The sequence below is a fragment of the Salvelinus sp. IW2-2015 genome, linkage group LG8 (genome assembly GCF_002910315.2).
Source record: "Salvelinus sp. IW2-2015 linkage group LG8, ASM291031v2, whole genome shotgun sequence".
NCBI lineage: Eukaryota > Metazoa > Chordata > Actinopteri > Salmoniformes > Salmonidae > Salvelinus > Salvelinus sp. IW2-2015.
In genome coordinates this window covers 40455078-40470433 of record NC_036848.1, presented here as the reverse complement: position 1 = coordinate 40470433, position 15356 = coordinate 40455078, and the positions used below count along the sequence as shown (strand labels likewise).

General features: G+C 43.9%; 1 protein-coding gene across 1 annotated transcript in view; it reads right to left on the bottom strand.

Annotated features, from left to right (window-relative positions):
• The window catches only part of arhgap17a (Rho GTPase activating protein 17a), a 56011-nt gene that overhangs the window by 35431 nt on the left and 5224 nt on the right, over nt 1-15356 (bottom strand). Inside the window, 1 exon segment of the mRNA XM_070444936.1 lies at nt 10819-10858. Within this exon segment, the coding sequence (XP_070301037.1) occupies nt 10819-10858 (40 nt within the window).

Genomic DNA, 15356 nt, shown 5'->3' with positions numbered 1-15356 from the left:
CAGGAATGGAAATGGCAGGTGAAATCCGAGGACAAACGGCCCCCCCCCCCCCCCATCAAAAAGAAATTTCTGGCATCCTACCAACTAGATTGCATATGGAGAAATGCTCAGGGTCACCCACATGTCTTGTCAATAAAAGGGACGGAGAAGATAGTGATGTGGGGTGCGCAGTTTGGAATGCAAGACTAGTTGATGGGCGGATTTCATTCGCAGTAGTTGCTTCATCAAGGGGGAAGTGGTGCATATTCAGGCGTGGAGTATTGGTGGAAGATCACGCGACGATCTCTTTTGTAGTAGAGAGCGCAGTGTTAACTTCTACTCAGGTGTCTGGGTGATTAGTTTGTGGATAGGGTAGGCACAGTTTGTAGAAGATAATGCGATAGAGTTCTGTATTGCTCTGTATAGCAGGGTTTGCGACCTTGTCTACACGCGCGAATAGTTGGAGGTGGACTCGGTGGGTAGGTAGGTTTTTTCGCGAAGTGCGAGGACTAGTTCGATGCAGTGAGGAGTTACCAAGATGTGCGTTTCATTATGGTGAGGATTGTTTTGTTGATTGGGGGGCAGTTCTCGCGCACATCCCAGACTAGTTGGAATGCAGTTCACCATGTTACAGGGAAGTGTATGGGCGGGAGTGATAGAGAAAATGCAAATATACGCACTTTAGCATTGCTTAAATGCTATTGTTCTAGCACGTAGTTATATGTTACTTGCGCGCGGTAATGTGATGATGGGGGGGGTATGGCAACTATTGCAGGAGTCTAGTTGTTTGGCAAGTTTCATATGACCAAGTGTCGTATCGATTGGGGGAAACGTGTTTGGGATTGGGGGGGTAATGTTTTTTGGTGTAAATACATGCTCTGGCGATTTAAGTGTTTGATTGGATGCGAGTGCTCACACATTTTTGTTAACAAGGAGGGAACACAGAGTTGGGGGAAGATTATGTTTGTGATGGGGCAGTTTGGAGCATGGCAAGACGCTACGGTGTTGGCAGTTCAGCCCAATGTTATACCATAAGTTGAGAATGTTGTAGGATGGGGGAGTTTGGAATGGCAGACTAGTTGATGACAGGTTCACACGCATGTGACAAGAGGGGAAGATGTGATGTGAGGGATGTTATTGTGTAATTGCATGAACAAGTTAGAATATACAAAGGCAGTTGAGCCAACATGCGGCTTAGCAGGTGACTAGAGTTTGGTTTGTAGATGGTAGGGAGATTTGGGATTGAGAATAAAAGTGCCGATCGTAGAGTTGGGTATGTGCGGAAACCGAGTTGTGATCCATGGTTTTATGGGTAGAATGGGTGTGCTGAAAGAACTGGTGAGGAAGAGCTTTGGAATCCAAGAGACTCGATTTAGTTGATTTCGCAGAGCTTTACCCACTCAAGATGTCGTAAGTACAGAAGACAATGGTATGAGGTATAGGTGGGTGAGTTTGGATTAATGGACAGACATATAGTTTCGTTGGACAAGACACGCATTAATAGGGACAGTTGTGATGGAGATGGGGAGTTTGGAGATGCCAACGACTCTATTGCCTATCAGGCACGCTTGCAGCGGCATGTTAGAGGGAAGTGTGATGGGGGGAAGTTCTGGAATATGCAGGACTAGTTTGATGCAGCTTCACCTCTGTTAGGAGGGAAGTGTGCTGTGGCGGGAGTTGTGTGAATGGCAGACTCTAGTTGTTGCTAATTCACCATGTTATCATGGGAAGTGACTTGTTTGCACTCGCGCGGTGAGTTGGAGATGGCAGTACCTAGCAATGTACTCGCAGTTTCACTCATGTTGTTACGATTGAAGAGAAGTGTGAGGGGGCAGAAGTTGCAGGCTGTAGTTTGTATGCAGTCTGACCATGTTGGCGCGCGCACGATTTGTAGGGGGGAGTTGTGGATGGGGGTGCAGACTAGTCGCTCGTGATTGGCTCAGTTAAACCAGACAGGTAATGTTAACAGTCCAATGGTTTGTGGACTATGTTGTGATGGGGGAAGGTGGAATGTCGCTCAGAGAATGCAGTTCACTCATGTTACAGGGAAAGATAGTGAGGGGGGGGATTATGTTCAGGGATAGATTGACTGTCAGGTACTCTACGCAAGACCTGTGGGAGCTCGAGCGATTGGGTTGCATAGGGTTTGTTCTGTAAATATTGGCTGTATGAGGGATGAGAGTTTTTAGAGAATGCAGACTCAATTTTGAATTTGCAGTTCTGATGCACTCCGTTTACAAGTGAGGAGAGTGGTGTAGGGAGTGTGGCGATGTTTATGGGAATGCAGACTAAGTTGATGCACGTTTCACGCATGTTACAGGGAAGATGTGATGGGGGAGTTTGGAATGCAACGTAGTTGTTTAGCTAGTTTCACCAACCATGTTTAGCGGGAAGTGGAGGAGATGTTTTAGCAGAGTGGAAAGGGAAGGTTTTGTTGATATGAAACTAAGACTTTATAGTGTTAATTTGCTAGTAGTGTGCAGTATCTTGACATTTGGGCCATGTTATGGCACTCTTAGGAGGGAAGTGTGATTTGAGCTGGGGAGTTTGGGAATGCAGAACTAGTTGATGCAGTTCACCACATGTAGTTATCATTTGGGAGCCTGATAGATAAGAGCAACGGAGACAGTCATATTGGAAATGGGGCAGACTCAAGGTCGTGATGTGTCGCGCGGCAAGTAGCTAGAACCATGGGTTGGCAGAGAGGGGCACAGGTGTATGGAGAGGGAGCTCTTGGAATGGGCGCAGATAGTTGATCTGGGCAGGTGTTCAGTCGCAGATGTTACTAGGTGGCATCGTCTGTGAATTTTTTGGTGTGGGCTAGTTGATGGAAATAAGCGCAGGATATGGGTGATGGGGCGTTCAGGTGTGCTACAGGGGGGAGGAGAAGAAAAATGAGTGAGATGGGGGCTAGAGTTAGAGAAAATGGCACGAGCTGATTGTATGGCAGTTCACGCATGGTTAATCAGGCGTAGTGAAGCTGTAGAGGGGGTGGAGTTGTGGGAATGCAGACTGAGCTTGATGTTGGCAGTTCACGCATAGTACAATAGGGAAGTGTGATGGGGGAGATTTTGGAATAGCAGATTAGTGAATGCACTGGCAGTTCCCCATGTCATGGGAAAGTGTGATGGGGGACAGTGTGAGAATAGGCAGACTATGTTGAGTTAGCAGTTCACCATGTTAGCATGAGGAAGTGTGATGGGGGAGTTTGGAACCTGCAGACTAGTTGAAACTGCAGTTTTCACAGCCCATGCTTACATGGGAAGTGTGATGGGGGGAAGGTTGGGAATGGCAGACTAGTCTTGATAAGCATAGATTCACCATGTTAGCAAAAAGGGAAGTCGTGAGGGGGGAATGGGCAGGATCTTTACGTTGATTAGGCAGAGATATCAATCAGTGTTACATGGCAGGGAGTGTGATGGACGGGAAGTTTGGATTGCGAGATGACCTAGTTGATGGCAGTTCAACGCAATTTACACCTTTGGGGGTAAAGTAGACTGATGGGGACAGGAGCTTTGGGAATGAGGCAGACTAGTTGAGAATGCACAGTTCGAACCTGGATAACAGGGAATGTGTGAGTGGGGGGAGTTTGGAAATGCAGACTAGAGTTGATGGCAGTGTCAGCGAGCACATAGGGTCGCAATACGTTCCGTAGGGCTAGGAGTTAAACTAAGTCTGTGTGGATAGCATACTACACCCCCACCTCGATGCATCAGGATGCGCTGCTGTTGAAAGTTTGGTAGGTGAAATGTTAAACCAACCATAGTTGTCAGATTTCTTCTAACTGGCAATCATTACTAGTCGCACTGCATTCCACCGCAACCGTCCTTCATCGACACACTTCCCTGTAACAGATGGTGATCTTAAAAGAGATTTACACCTGGGATGGTCTAATAGTTACTGTGGTGCGAAATGTGTTCGATGGGGAGGGATATTGAGACAATTGGCAGACATAAGCCCTCTGGTTCAGCGATGTTACAAACCACTAATGTCCCATGAAAAGCATTGAGATGACAAGAGCATGTTAGCATCAGCTGAAGACTATCTTTATGGAGGATCTGGTACTGTGATTACTCGTTAATCAAAAACTTTACCATAGGGTAAAACATCACAAACGTATCAATTGTGTAACATGTGAAACACACCGGTGACAGGCGTTGCCATTTCATATTCAGGTCCTTATCAAAACTTTCCAATCCTTCTACACGTCCTGTCCTGCACCGTAACGACCAGTAAGTGTCGTACTCTCCGATCGTTCGTAAGTATGATGAATTTGCGCGAGTATTGAGTTATTGGGGGTTTACGATATATTTGAGATCCGGCAGTTGTGAATAGAAACAATTAAGAGGATGTTTACGTTAGGTAACTAAGGCCCTTACACCAGTTGGATCGTGGCCCTTTCAGTCACCATGAATAGCATTCAATACAAGGCTTCGGACCACGCAATGCATCTAAGGTGTGACATGCTCGGTAGAGGTATGGTCTGGGACTTCTCTCATACCACATGACACGGCCCACATTCCCGTTTGATCCAAACGTACTTCCTGTCACACGATGGTGAAATCTTGGCATCACTTAGATGCGGCGTAATTCGTTTACCTCCTGTCATGCTTGGTGTTTTCAGCCGACTTCGAAACTCACGGCCGGATTATCACACTGCTGAGCATTCGTTTGTTTTTGGGCCGTGGGAGTCATGTGTAATGTTTGTGGGGTTGAGAGATTTTGTTTTTTTGGTATTAATGATGGCAGTGTTCGTGGTGACTAGTTAGTCTCTATGGAACCCTGCATAACTATGGTGGCAGATAGGCTATCAACCTTAGTCGCTGCCATATCACAAGAAACTCCCCCCAAACACAGGGACCGACGCAGAATGACAGGATGAGATCAAACAAACTATATACCTGTAAAGCGATTCAGGGTATGAGAATTAAGATTAATAAGGGATTCACACAATAATTACCCTTGGTGAAATGAACACCACACATTCTTAAAGGGACACAAGACAAAGCACAACAACAAATTTACAACTAGATCTATCGGAGGGAGCCAGACTTATTCTAACACCATAGAACGGCAAAAAACGCAGAGAAACATTTGACCTGAGCGTAAGAAAACGCAAAAATACACTTATCGCGTAAAGCACCACTGTGGGGAAGCTCTGGAATTACACTGGCTGGAAGAGGAGCAGAGGAGATTAGAGGGTTCCGTGCAAGCATCGCGCCGGTCTAACGAGCGCCAGAAAACCCGCGGCTCCCCCCTCTCCCACCCCACCCGCCCTCTCCCCCGACCACGCGCTCTCCCCTGGCCGCCCACCCCACCGCACACGTAGCGCGGAGGGCAGGCAGAAGACGTAGCGCGGCCGGCCGCACCTGTCTCGCGCCGCAAGTAGAGAAATAATAAGGCAGTTGCGTTGTCCCTACCAGTAGTGATCTGGTGAAGAGGGATATGTCGGAGAGTTTGGAATGCCACCTTGCCCTGGTCATGACGATGGGTTGAGAGCCTTCTGCAGCGCATTGAAACACACCAAAGGGCACGTGTATCGTAGTTTAACTCTTCGACAGAACTCACCCCATCAAAGTTTATTTTGATGGGAACTGTTCACACACTCATCATCAATCACACCATGTAACATGGTGAGCAAAATCAGACTTTGGCGCCACTCAAAACACAAACATATGTTAGTTCCAAGCAGATCCATGGCATATATCTCACAACACTCCACCCACATATCACACAACAAACACAAGTTCCATCACACTTGGGCAGTTCAGAAACCAACAGACATCCAAACGAACAATTCCATGCTACCACTGATTGTGTAGAACATGTAGGCGTGGTTTGCTGTTCGGCGATAACTAGTATGCAATTCCAACCTCTCCCGCCCCCGCAGTCACAGTCGAGCTACTTCCGCTAGTATTACAGCATGGTGAATGTGATGGGCGGGAGTTTGGAATGCGGTACTTGCATGCAGCTATCACCATTCGTTACAAGGGAAGTGTGATGGGGGGAGTTTGGAAATGCGTCAGTTCTGTTATACTCACAGACATTATTTTAACAGTTATAGAAACTTTAGAGTGTTTTCTATCCAAATCTACCAATTATACTCTATTCATCCGGACGTCAAAATACCGCCCCCTATCCCAAAGAAGTTTTAAACATCAGCTTTTTTTACATGGCACATATTGCACTTTTACTTTCTTCTCCAACACAGTTTTTGCATTATTTAAAACAAATTGAACATGTTTCATTATTTATTTGAGACTAAATTGATTTTATTTATGTATTATATTAAGTTAAAATAAAAAAGTGTTCATTGTTCATTCAGTATTGTTGTAATTGTCATTATTACAAACTAATATACATAAAAATTAATTAAAAAAAATAAAAAATAAAATGTTAAATACATTTTAAAAATAATAACATGTTTTTTTTAAATAAATTAAAAAATCGTTATCGGCTTTGAAAAATCATAATTGGTCAACCTCTAGTATGTACATTATTTCAGTCCACTGAATCAAAGCAGTCTTATCAGTCTACTCTGGCCTACTTGGAGTAGGCTAAGGGAAAGGGGGATACCTAGTCAGTTGTACAACTGAATGGATTCAACTGAAATGTGTCTTCTGCATTTAACCCAACCCCTCGGAATCAGAGAGGTGCAGGGGGCTGCCATAATTGACATCCACGTCTTCGGCGCCTGGGGAACAGTGGGTTAACTGTCTTGCTCAGGGGCAGAACGACAGATTTTTACCCTGTCAGCTCAGGATTRGATRCAYCAACCTTTCGGTTACTGGCKCAACAACACAGTGAGAGCYTGCGTAATTGTGCTTTCAYTATCTGGGAAAATATCCACATCGGGCAGCAGGTGAGCTASTGTCGGAGAATGTGGTGATMCGGCTTGTAGAACCTTGTGTTGGCAAGGTTGAGACATTTCTTCACTTCACTGTCATTGGCAAACAAGTTTCTTGCAAAGAAAACAAGTCTGGATGGCACCATGAACAAAATGAGACTGGAGCTCCCTCCCTCTGCGAAAAACAAGGCACCTGCACAGCCGTTGTATGCCTTCTAAACATTCCATCTCTGAGATCTATGGACAGTTCCTTGGACTTCATGGTATAGTTTCTACTCTGACATGCACTGTCAACTGTGGACCTTACATAGACAGGTGTGCATCCTTCTAAATCATGTCCAAACAATTGAATTGGCCACAAGTGGACTCCAATCAAGTTGTACTGACGTCTCAAGGATGATTAAAGGAAATTGGATGCACCTGAGCTCAATTTGGAGTGTCATAGCAAAGGGGTGTGAATACTTCTGTAAATTAGATTTCTGCATGTCATTTTCAATACATTTGCAAAAAATATATGTTTTCACTGTGTGTAAATAGGTGACAAAATAAACATCTATTGAATCCATTTTGAATTCAGGCTGTAACAACAAAATGTGTAATAAGTCAAGGGGTATGATTACTTTCTGAAGGTACAACAACAAGCAGACTAGGTAAATAGATAAACTATTCTACTATGAGTTGTCTGACTTCTCTATTCATTACTCATTTTGTTTGCAAATGTGGACTGTCCTAGCATCTTTAAAGTGCGCCTATTTTTACATGTTCCATATTTTTATGCGGTGGCGTAGCGCCACAGCTAAATGACTGCAGSGGAAACACTGACTAAACAAACCAGAAGGATGTGAAAGAGACAGACAGAAGTTGTTGTACTAACTGTGATCAGCTCAGAGCCTAGTTAGGTCTATGACGCATCCACTGAGCTGGGAATCTCCACTGTAATGTGACTGAGGAGTGTGTGTGCCAGGACTGATGAGAACACGTCCAGACAAGCACACAGCGCACAACACGCTTAGCCAAAGAAGGGTGTGAGAGCTTGTCTGTGTCCAAACAAAAACAGCAGTAGCCTAAACCAGGGGTTCCCAAACTTTATCACTCCGGCTCCACTCCCAGCATTGGGGAACACCCCCCCCTCCTGCATTGGGGAACACCCCCCCTGTCTATTTCTATGGGCACAAGCACAGTTCATGACCAACTGTTCACACCCCTCGTTGGCAGAGAAAACATTTTGAAGGTTTAAAGCTTTTTCCTGCAGTTCTATATATTATACATTTTGTCATGGGATGCAGAGAAAAGTTTAGTTTTAAAGCGCATATCCTGCAATTCTACACATCCAGCTCTACTAGACGTCTCATCTGTTTGTGCTGTTGACCACTCTTTAGCCTACTCATGTCATCTCATGCATGCCATACATTTACAGCMGGCAAAACCAGAGCAAACATGGATGCCAAACCCACTAACCCAGAGCATACACATATGGAATGACAAACACGGCAGAGAGGAGTTGGCTGAAGCAGAAAACCGATGAGTGGTGATCAAGCACCAGACACTCCAGTGCTTCTAGGGACACGAGAAAGATCCAACAGTGTGTTCTCAGACTGACATGGTCGCGTGAGAGATGTGACATGTGGAATACAGAGGAGTCTGAGTCACAGTGGGCCATGGAAGGTTGTTAAAGGAAGGTCGCACACAAAACGCCTTGGAGGGGAAACAGAGTCAACTGTCAGATACTATAAAATGTCCCCACCTCAGTAGCAGCTATTCATAACTGCTGTTGGACAGACACTTACTCCTTCCATGAAAACGCCTCATACTGCTTCTAAATAGAACACTGTCATGCTAGTTGTCACTCAAATGCTGTGTGTTTGGGTCCCATGACTGTTTCATTCCAGTATACTTCTCTCCAGTCAAACGCATGCTATTTATCTAACGTGACTGAAAGAGAAGTAGGCTTGAAGCAACAGCAGGAGGCTGTCTCTTTTCAATAGTGTTGTTTCTGTACACGCACGCCCTCTCTGACTTTAAATGGGGTGGAGAAAACCAAAAGAACAATAACATTCCGGAATGACAGAAATAAAGTGTTGAGTGTATGGAATGTCTTCACTGAGCAACAGGAATTCTGAGGGACTCCACCTGCTGTCTCTAGACTCAATGGGAATTTCCATGGGAACCAGACTACGAACAGCACCGGAGAAGACCATCAAACTAAATTGAACTGAAATGAATAGAATATACACACACACATTGTCATTACTTTGGCACTATTAGTACCAGAGATTGTCAGATTTCCTGGCAGAGTGTTACATTTTGTTACCAACATGAGGAAGAATGACATCTGTAATAGAGATCGACCGATTATGATTTTTCATCGCCGATACCGATTATTGGAGGACCAAAAAAAAGGCCAAAACCAATTAATTGGACGATTTTTTTAAATGTATTTGTAATAATGACAATGCGTCTGCATGGAATTATTGACTCGGAGCACCAATCCATTATATTTGCATGGTTATTTGGTGTATAAACAAATATGAGTAGTTCCTGTCATTCATACCTCAGCAAAGAGACGGTGTGATATTGCATGTGACCAACATGTTGAAAATGGTGCTTTCACACAAGACTCCATAGTCCATTCCTCTCTCCCCCTCCCCCATGCCTTTCTATTCCTCCTACAAGTCAAGTAACCCGTTTTGTAGCTTGTAACGTTTCCCCTTGCCAACTGGGCCTGGTACAGTTTCACTGTTAAGGTCACACTGCTCAGGTTTAGGCTGAGGTACAGGGAAAAGTTCTCAGGTCAGATGTTAAACAGCAGACAGTCGTCAGTAACTGGAGCCCTAAACTCAACGGAGTCCCTCCTCTTCTCCAAAAACTGTGCTCTGTGCACTATAGTAACCTTGTGACAGTGGTGGACAGCTGCTTCCAATTACAACCAGAGAGAGGCATGGTAAGTGAGCGCGAGAGAGAAAAAAAGAGGAGAAAGAGATGAAGGCTAAGAGAGAAAGATGGAGGCAGAAAGGGAAGGAGAAAAGAGAAAGGGGCTGCGAGCCAAGCCCCAAACCAAATCCAGCGAGGATTTCAAGTCGAGAAGTTTTCTGGAGAAGTGCCTGAAGCCAAGCAGCTTGGTGAGGTCACATGAAGTGTGTGGACATTCAACCTCAGAAACCAGAAGACAATGGCCTGCGTTCCAAATGGCAAAAGTAGTGCACTAATAGGGGGCCAGAGGGGACATACATGGTTCTAGCAGCAGTAGGCAGCCAGGGCCAGAGGGGACATATGAGACTCACATCACTCACCACATCTACAGCACTCCAGAGAGAAACACACTTTAAACATATTACTAAACCACAGGTCAGAATCCTCTAGCTGTCTCCCATTTATTGCTCTGTGTTATATAACAGTTCAGAGTGCAATGGAGATACGCTAGATAAACTAGTAATATCATCAACCATGTGTAGTTATAACTAGTGATTATGATTGATTGATTGCTTTTTATAAGATAAGTTTAATGCTAGCTAGCAAATTACCTTGGCTTCTTACTGCATTCYCGTAACAGGCGGGCTCCTCGTGAGGCAGGTGGTTAGAGCGTTGGACTAGTTAACCGTAAGGTTGCAAGACTGAATCCCTGAGCTGACATGGTAAAAATCTGTCGTTCTGCCCCTGAACAAGGCAGTTAACCCACAGTTCCTAGGCCGTCATTGAAAATAAGAATGTGTTCTTAACTGACTTGCCTAGTTAAATAAAGGTGTAAAAAAAWATATATATATGCAAAATCGGCGTCTAAAATTACCGATTTCCGATTGTTATGAAAACTTGAAATCGGCCCTAATTAATCGGCCATTCCGATTAATCGGTCGACCTCTAATCTGTAACTAAGCTAAGAGCCTCTTGTATTCACATATGCTGAGTCCGCAGTTCCACTGACTTACTGTACAGCACGTAATGGGAGAGTTGGTAGAGTAAATGCAAAAATGTAGCCTAGGTAATAATTTATTTACCTGTAGAAGGTCATCGCTGAGGACTTCTGTTTTCTCCGCTCTGTGGATGAGAAAATACAACAGGAGATAGATTAGGTTTGACAGCTACTGATTAGAGACACTTTGTATGTGCAAACACTGTCAATACAATGAGACCTTTCCAGACAGACTAGATTCCACACAGTGCAGAAGAACAGGGTCAGGTATTATGGGCAGGCATCTCTTCATGTGAACCACTGCACTAGCCTGTGTACCAACCACACTGTTTGAAATGTATTATACAACACAACTAGGGTACATTGTTGCCTTGGTGAGACAACAGGTAGTTGGTTGAAGCAGACTGGCACCCAGTATAGAAAACCACATGAAAGCCTGAGCACTATTGGTTTACATGGTGGGGGTTAGAGCCCGACCGATAAATAGGTTGACCGATATTGTCAGCTGATATTAGCCTTTCACAGAAATATTTGTATCGGTCTTTATTCCACAGATAAAGAACAGATATTATATACAGTACCAGTCAAAAGTTTGGACACACCCACTCATTCAAGGGTTTTTCTTAATTTTTACTAATTTCTACATTGTAGAATAACCGTGAAGACATCAAAACTATGAAATAAGATGGAATCATGTTGTAACCCTTGCTCAAAACATGAGAACATATGAAAGCTGGTGGTTCCTTTTAAAATGAGTCTTCAATATTCCCAGGTAAGAAGTTTTAGGTTGTAGTTATTATAGGACTATTTCGCTCTATACCATTTGTATTTCATATACCTTTGACTATTGGATGTTCTAATAGGCACTATAGTATTGCCAGCCTAACCTCGGGAGTTGATAGGCTTGAAGTCATAAACAGCGCTGTGCCTCAAGCATTGCTAAGCATTGCTGGCAAACGCAGTAAAGTTTGAATGAATGCTTACGAGCCTGCTGCTGCCTACCACCGKTCAGTCAGACTGCTCTATCAAATAATAGATTTAATRATACTATAATAACACACAGAAATATGAGCCTTTGGTCATTAATATAGTCAAATCCGGAAAATATCATTTCGAAAACAAAATGTTTATTCTTTCAGTGAAATACGGAACCGTTCCGTATTTTATCTAACGGGTGGCAACCCTAAGTCTAAATATTGCTGTTACATTGCACAACCTTCAATGTTATGTCATAATTATGTAAAATTCGGACAAATTCTGATTAGTTCGCAACAAGCCATGCGGCCCAAACTGTTGCATATACCCTGACACTGCGTGCAATGAACGCAAGAGAAGTGACAAAATTTCCCTAGTTAATATTGCCTGCTACCATGAATTTATTTTAACTAAATATGCAGGTTTAAAAAAATCTACTTCTGTGTGTTGATTTTAAGAAAGGCATTGATGTTTATGGTTAGGTACATTCGTGCAACGATTGTGCTTTCGTTAAATCATCACCAGTTTGGCGAAGTAGGCTGTGATTCGATGATAAATTAACAGGCACCGCATTGATTATATGCAACGCAGGACAAGCTAGTTAACCTAGTAATATCAACCATGTGTAGTTAACTAGTGATTGTTTAGATTGTTTTTTTATAAGATAAGTTTAATGCTAGCTAGCAACTTACCATGGATCCTTGCTGCCCGCGCGTAACAGGTGGTCAGCCTGCCACGCAGTTCCTTGTGGAGTGCAATGTAATCGTCATCGAAAAATGCTGATTACCCATTGTTATGAAAACTTGAAATCAACCCTAATTAAATCTGCCATGCCGATTAATCGGTCGACCTCTACTACAGACCCTGGTTCGATTCCAGGCTGTATTCATTTAGGAACCGGGCTGCTTCCCGGGCGTGAGCCAGGTGCCCCGTTCAAAGCRAATGGTGAAGTGAAATTGTCTCAAAACAAAATTGACATAACCTAGGCTAGATTAAGCATGTGGAGTAATGAGTAGGATTCTGTCATTTCATACCTCAGCAAAGAGACGGTGTGATATTGCATGTGACCAACATGTTGAAAATGGTGCTTTCACACAAGACTCCATAGTCCATTCCCTCTCTCCCCCTCCCCCATGCCTTTCTATTCCTCCTACAAGTCAAGTAACCCGTTTTGTAYCTTGTAACGTTTCCCCTTGCCAACTGGMCCTGGTACAGTTTCACTGTTAAGGTCACACTGCTCAGGTTTAGGCTGAGGTACAGSGAAAAGTTCTCAGGTCAGATGTTAAACAGCAGACAGTCGGTCAGTAACTGGAGCCCTAAACTCAACGGAGTCCCTCCTCTRCTCCAAAAACTGTGCTCTGTGCACTATAGTAACCTTGTGACAGTGGTGGACAGCTGCTTCCAATTACAACCCAGAGAGAGGCATGGTAAGTGAGCGCGAGAGAGAAAAAAAGAGGAGAAAGAGATGGAGGCTAAGAGAGAAAGATGGAGGCAGAAAGGGAAGGAGAACYAGAGAAAGGGGCTGCGAGCCAAGCCCCAAAACCAAATCCAGCGAGGATTCAAGTCGAGAAGTTTTCTGGAGAAGTGCCTGAAGCCAAGCAGCTTGGTGAGGTCACATGAAGTGTGTGGACATTCAACCTCAGAAACCAGAAGACATGGCCTGCGTTCCAAATGGCAAAAGTAGTGCACTAATAGGGGGCCAGAGGGGACATACATGGTTCTAGCAGCAGTAGGCAGCCAGGGCCAGAGGGGACATATGAGACTCACATCACTCACCACATCTACAGCACTCCAGAGAGAAACACACTTTAAAACATATTACTAAACCACAGGTCAGAATCCCTCTAGCTGTCTCCCATTTATTGCCTCTGTGTTATATAACAGTTCAGAGTGCATGGAATGCGTCTGCATGGAATTATTGACTCGGAGCACCAATCCATTATATTTGCATGGTTATTTGGTGTATAAACAAATATGAGTAGCAGTAGCCTATATCCAACAACATAAAAGCCACACTCGCTCATCCAGACAAACTAAACTGCGTCACTAAAAACAAAAATAGASCTAGTATAATGTCCCAGCCCAGGAGCAACAACAAAACAATTGTTTAGCCTCTCTCAGCTGACCTGGGCTATTAAAGTGAATGGAGCCGAGTGACTACACCAGGCTCTGTAGAACTGTTACACTCACCACGAGGTAGCTTTGTGAACGAGCTAGCTATAGCAACAACAGTTACTTGGATCACTGAACAACATAACAGTTAGGCTACACCCCGCCACCAGCCTAAGAATTATCCCCATGGCAACGTGCTGGAGATGGTAAATGAATACTCTATCCGGTTTCTACAATAGAGGGGCTGTTGCTGGCCTTTTCACCACTCAATCAGTTTGGAGAGGAGGTTGAGTTTGTTATATTAGCAACAGTTGGCAGCTCAGGGCTCACAACATAATGGATATTGGACACAGATGAAATGATAGGACTTGTGCACAACTGAATACTTACAGGTGTGAAGTAGCATACTGTTGCTGTCTGGTTTCATAGCCATGGGAAAATGTTGTGGGGTGGTGATTTTTTTCCGGCAACGAGGGGAGGGGTCCGCTAATACAGGACTAGAACAGGCTCAGAGCACTACACATTTTATTTGTAAAGGTTTTATAATTTATTTATTTGTATTATTCTGGTTTTGCAGGGGGTGCTGCAGTATCTTCAGCACCCTTACTATGTCCAGTTTTACAAGGAGATGTTGTGCTACTGAGCRCACTTCTTCTGACCAGTCAATTTCAGTGTTGCATGGACCTACCACCTAGACACCCAACCCTTTGAGAACTAGGGAACTGAAGAATGTCTTGTGGTTTTAACTTCTTATGGATGAGGGGCAGTATTGAGCAGCTTGGATGAATAAGGTGCCCAGAGTAAACTGCCTGCTACTCAGGCCCAGAAGCTAAGATATGCATATTATTAGTAGATTTGGATAGAAAACACTGACGTTTCTAAAACTGTTTGAATGATGTCTGTGAGTATAACAGAACTCAWATGGCAGGCAAAAACCTGAGAACAAAATCCAACCAGGAAGTGGGAAATCTGAGGTTTGTAGGTTTTCAAGTCTTTGCCTATCCAATATACAGTGYGAATTTGGTCCGATTGCACTTCCTAAGGCTTCCACAAGATGTCAACAGTCTTTAGAACCTTGTTTCAGGCTTCTACTGTGAAGGAGGAGAGAATAAGAGCTGTTTCAACCAGAGGTCTGGCAGAATGCCATGAGCTCAGTAAGGCGTGCGCCCGTGAGAGGTAGCTGCGTTCCATTGCATTTCTAAAGACAAAGGAATTCTCCGGTTGAAATATTATTGAAGATTTATGTTATAAACATCCTAAAGATTGATTCTATACATCGTTTGACATGTTTCTACGAACTGTAATGGAATTGTTTTACTTTTCGTCTGGCCTGCGCGTCGTGAATTTGGATTTGTGAACTAAACACGCGAACAAAAAGGAGGTATTTGGACATTTATTTACAACAAACATTTATTGTGGAACTGGGWTTCCTTGGAGTGCATTCTGATTAAGATCAAAGGTAACTGAATATTTATAATGCTATTTCTGACTTCTGTTGACTCCACAACATGGCGGGTATCTGAATGGCTTGTTTTG